Source organism: Bidens hawaiensis, unplaced genomic scaffold (genome assembly GCF_021521415.1).
Source record: "Bidens hawaiensis isolate Kalapana, Puna unplaced genomic scaffold, B.hawaiensis_p1.1 tig00077512_1, whole genome shotgun sequence".
NCBI classification, from domain to species: Eukaryota; Viridiplantae; Streptophyta; class Magnoliopsida; order Asterales; family Asteraceae; genus Bidens; species Bidens hawaiensis.
The window spans coordinates 4,662-9,876 of record NW_027503351.1 but is presented as its reverse complement, the minus strand read 5'-3'; the positions used below and the strand labels follow the sequence as shown (position 1 = coordinate 9,876).

General features: G+C 39.2%; 1 protein-coding gene across 1 annotated transcript; it reads left to right on the top strand.

Moving 5' to 3' along the window:
- Window positions 1–426: 426 nt before the first annotated feature.
- On the top strand, window positions 427–2,005 carry LOC143606831 (putative strigolactone esterase DAD2). The gene is made up of 2 exons (XM_077082470.1): window positions 427–902; window positions 1,511–2,005. Exons 1-2 carry the CDS (start codon window positions 532–534, stop codon window positions 1,944–1,946), a joined length of 807 nt encoding a protein of 268 aa, XP_076938585.1. The 5' UTR covers window positions 427–531; the 3' UTR covers window positions 1,947–2,005.
- Window positions 2,006–5,215: the final 3,210 nt, after the last annotated feature.

Genomic DNA, 5,215 nt, shown 5'->3' with positions numbered 1-5,215 from the left:
GGTCATTCAAATTGATAAAGCCATAAATTAAATATGGCTCGGTTTATACAACTTCAAAGATTAAGTTGACGGCTGACTCCAGTCTAACCGCATCTGATCATTTATATTATGCATATTGATAGTTGATACGCTTTGTCTAGCCAATTGATAACAATGTCAATCTAAAACAGACAAGATAACCTATACATTTCAAAAAAATGTGTAAAACATTTCTCGGTAGAAAAGTATATTAATATTGTATAAAATATAAATTTGCAAGTATGTTGAGCTAGCTAATTCTTTAATAAAGTCGACCTCTTTTACAATATGAATCACATAAAGATTTGTTTGTGGACGGAGTAAAATGCTTGGTGCGTCCCACTAAAATGGATAATACTTTACTTTGGTCGCTATAAATATTCCAAGACGACATAACTCCCTCTCTCATCTCATAATATAACAACTAGATAATGTTTTCATTCACCACCGTACCAAACAAAAAAATTTGATCCTTCATAACATAACAATAATATTATTATTATTATTATTATTATGGGCCCAAGTATTTTGGACGCACTCAACGTCCGAGTCGTCGGCTCCGGCAAGAAGTTTCTTGTCCTGGCGCATGGTTTAGGCACCGATCAGTCCGTCTGGAGTCGCATTCTGCCGTACTTCCGTACGCACTACAAGGTCATCCTGTTCGACCTTGTATGCGCGGGCAGCGTTAATCCTGATTACTTTGATTTCCGGCGGTATAACACGCTGGACGGCTTTGTTGATGATCTTCTCCAAATCCTGGACTCGCTCCAAGTCGATCGATGCTTCTACGTCGGTCACTCGCTGTCCTCGATGATCGGGATACTTGCTGCGATTCGTCGGCCGGAGCTGTTCGCTAAACTCATCCTTATTGGCGCGTCTCCGAGGTACGCATAGTAATTAGTTTATGAATATTGTGTTGAATTTGGTAATCTAGAACAAGTTGTTATGATTTATTGATATCTGATTAGTAACAACTTATCTGTCTAGTAATTGAAACCTGTAGTTGATCGTGTTAATTGACCAGTTTCGCCCTGTAATCGAACAACATTTACCTGAATTTTGTTAACCAAATCAGCTGTCAATAAATGAATAATCAGCTATGTGTATCATTTTATGTGCATATTGTGTTTCAATTGCAGCCCCTCCCTGTGCCAATTTTGGCTCTGGCAAACAGCCTGATAGCTTAAAGTCTTATTCGGATTCTGCTCTTAAATAACAGAATTCAAACTCTCTACTAATCTCACTGGCAGTTGAATCATATAACAATAATCTAGAACAAATGAATCATGACTCATTCACATACAATTCGGTTAATTGATCCGAATTCGATGAAATTTTGGTAAATATTGTTCGATTATGAAGCATAATTAGGTCAATTAGGTATGAAACGAATATGTTCCATTCGTATGATAACTAATTAGGGGGTTTTTGGCTAAGCTTCTGAAAATTGTTTATTTGCTTTATCAACTTATCCGGTTTGACCTAAATTCAGATTCCTAAACGACAAAGACTACCACGGCGGCTTCGAAGAAGGCGAGGTGGAGAAAGTCTTCGTCGCAATGGAAGCCAACTACGAGGCATGGGTGAACGGCTACGCTCCGTTAGCCGTGGGCGCGGACGTGCCCGCGGCAGTACGTGAATTCAGCAGGACTTTATTCAACGTCCGGCCGGACATCTCACTGTTCGTCTCTCGGAGAGTTTTCAACAGCGACTTGAGGGGCAAGTTAGGGCTAGTGAAGGTGCCGTGCTGCATAATCCAAACGACGAAAGACGTGTCCGTGCCGTCGTCCGTGGCGGCGTACCTGAAGGAGCATCTGGGTGGGCGGAGCACGGTGGAGACGATGAATGTTGAAGGCCATCTGCCGCATTTGAGTGCTCCGGCGTTGTTGGCCCATCATCTGAATCGAGCTCTTCTAGATGATAGATAGGTTTGAGTTTTGTATGTGGGCCTTAATGGGCCTGACTAACGGACCATCTATAGTTCTATCCACTTCACATGTTGACGTCTTTGTTATTTTTTGTCTTTGGTTTTCCTTCCTATCTACGTTGATTTTGGTATGATTTGTTCACGGTTTTATTTTTATATAATTGCGACACTAACTTCTTATAAAATTGGTAAAATATATTGCAAACTGTGACGTCTCCTGTGGGGCTATGCCTATAAGTTCATTAATCTACATTTAAATGTGACACTGATTAGGCATGATCTATTGTTGTTTGCTCTTCAAAGAAAAAATGGTGAGATAAAATAGGTGAAAAACTTTGTTATTTAAAAAAAGCAACATTGACTTTTTATAAAAATATATGTTACTCAAATCTTTCACTTCTCTTATTTTATCCGTAACGGCCAACAAAAATATATATATGAACAATATAGCGGGAACTAAAGTCCAAGATACACCAACAAAAACACAAGACAGCACAGCAAAGCCATTAGAAGTTTAGAACCAACAATGTAAACAAGTTACCAGAACCAACTATACAAGCAAATGACCCCCAAGTCAACTAAGAGCATCCATATCCCATTCCTCATATCAACACCATTCAAATAGTTTGATAAAAAGGGTTTTTGCATAATTTGATACTCCACTCTATTCCCCAAATAGAGGTTTAATCAGATGTAGAATTAGTGAAACTGGTCACTAACGATAATTGAGCTACCAATGATGAGGAATGGAACTTGCTAGATGAAGAATTAAATAGGCTTCCCAATGCTGTGAGTCAAATGAAGATGTCTCCCTAATGATCGAGTGATGCGAGTGCCAACCTCTCATTAGCCAAAGGGAATATGTTAGAGAACGTTAGATGTCATTGTCGTGTTCCTTGATATTAACATCTAATAAGAGATTTCATTGAATTCCTTAACACCTTGACCCCTAGAATTGTTGCGCCAAGCTGTTACCATAAAGTTTAATATGTAATTCAGTTTATTCAAAATTTAGAGGAAATTTGCTAAGATCACCATTGTTTTCGCCAAACTTGTTTAGCTAGGAAATAGTTTATTATCTGTTTTGTATTGTAAGCCATTTTACATGTATAAAAGTATAGTTGATTTCTATTTTCATTGTGCAAATTGTATGTGTAATGTGTTAATGATGAAACAGTGATACCTATAAATCGATCAACCGATTGTGTCACTACAATTAGATTAACTATCAAATTTGTGAATTAGATAAATAAACTATTCATGACAACCATAACGCATAGCCAAACTATTCTAAGCATGTGTTGCAAATTTCTTCAAATAATTACATAGTTTGACCCAATAATCTCCTTGTTGACGTTGACAAAATATTCTACAATAACACACTTACAAAACATAAATAAACTTGCAGGTGATATTTTATTAAATCTACTCTTTTTGGGGAGTTTTTAACCACTCGTATTTTCAGGTTTATTAGGGGTAACATGTTTCAGTTAGTCATAGGTTAAAATCAGACTAGTTGTGTTTTTAGGCATGTATATATAGCATTTTAAACATTAAAATTTCTCCTCATATCATGTATTTATTTTATCTACATCTCATTATTTTATGAAACATTTGTTTTCATGGAACCGAATCTACTTTTGAGTGTTTTTGTAAGTTCAAAACGGATGGGAGTGATGACTAGAGAACTTTTGAAAGATTGAAAGAACCCAAAAAGAAAAATTATATGATTTTGGATTGTTGGATCGGAGTTATAAAAGGTCACACTAGAAGCTCAAAAGTCAAAAGGGTTTTGTTGACTCAGCGAGTTCTGCGGTAACAAACTTCTTAACAAGTTTATAGAGAAAACGAGCTAAAACACAAAGTGTGGATGGATAAATTGTACATATCACAAGTTGTTTTAGTGTTCAAATATGCTCACAAATTGTTTTTAGGTGTTCAAAGATTGATCAGAGGACCAACAATTGGGTTGGGTTTGCTTTTGGGAGTTCAGCCAGAATTCATGAGCGTATTGATGAATCCACGAACCATTTTTTTTAGTGTTTTCCAAATGTGTTCACATTTTGTTTTTAGCTTTTTGAAAGAATAAAGATAGGATTGATGTTAGTATAAAAGGTGTTTGTATTGTAATATGAGGATTTATGGGCCGAGTTTAACAAATTTATGTTTAGGGCCCATAATTTTGCTTAGTTTTGGAGACACTGCATTTAATTGGGGACATGTCCAACGAGCATCATAATAAGGATATTTTGAATGTGTTTTTAGTAGTGTTACATGTACTTGCCCACCAATCAAAATATTTCTCATCTGCTGAAGAAACACTAAGTGACCCCGGGCAGATTATGGATAATCTGGGGGTTAAGTAATGTTTCCCACGAGGGTTAGGTCCGGCAAAGAAGGATGTTCTTCAGATGACCTGCAAAACAGACACCGTGAGCTCGTCACTGAGAAGGGGGGGTTCCTCCTTGTGACCACCCTCCGGCGTGAGAATCAGACTAGGTTGCTCTGAATATAAGTATATATTGAGAGAAATAGCTAGTGGAGGTAAGATACAAGATGATCCTACCGTTCCAAGGTGTTGAAGTATTTATAACCGAAGGTAGGTTTCCAAGCAGCTACAGCCAGCTGTATAATATTCCTGTTCTACCAACTATGGGCTACGCACGTGCCATGCTGGTTGGTGGGTAGGCAGCGGCTGATAGTGACAAGGCCGGCTGTGTACTGTTCCCTTTCCACCAACTGCAGGCTATGTGCGTGCCACGACAAGGGTTGGTGAGTAGGCAGCGGCTAATAGTGACAAACAGTACTAGAGCATGCTCCTCCTCGTACTGTTGTCGGTGAGCTGTCACCTTGTGATTGGTTCATGGGTTGTTTTGGTCAGATCTTGTCTATTTTGTCCATACCTTGGCAGGTATAGTACAAAAGATCTTCCAGAAGCATACGGACTGGCTCATTTGGGCGGGAGTGTTCCCGCCTTGCTCATTCCTTCAGGTGACACTGAATTATCGAGTTAGTGCCTTGTGCGTGTAGCCTTGCTATTAGTGCGGGTAGCCTTCCCTGATGGCTTGTATCCGCAGCTGCGGGGACAGGCGGGGTACTTCACCATTGGGAGGCTTTCCCTGCGGGAACAGCTGGCATACTGCGCGTAAGGTCTTCATCTCTGAGCATGGTGGGTCCTGCGGAACCAGTTGGTCCTTGCGCAGACGTCCCTCTTCAAGGTGAGTCTTGCGGGTCCAACTGGGTTCTGTTGGGACCTACATCTTCAAGTCC

What these genes read in the sequence shown, in the direction of transcription:
- LOC143606831 (XM_077082470.1), top strand. Translation starts at nt 532, where the DNA reads ATGGGCCCAAGTATTTTGGACGCACTCAACGTCCGAGTCGTCGGCTCC. An exon ending in CTTATTGGCGCGTCTCCGAG is followed by an intron (nt 903 to 1,510) that starts GTACGCATAGTA and finishes ACCTAAATTCAG; the next exon opens with ATTCCTAAACGACAAAGACT.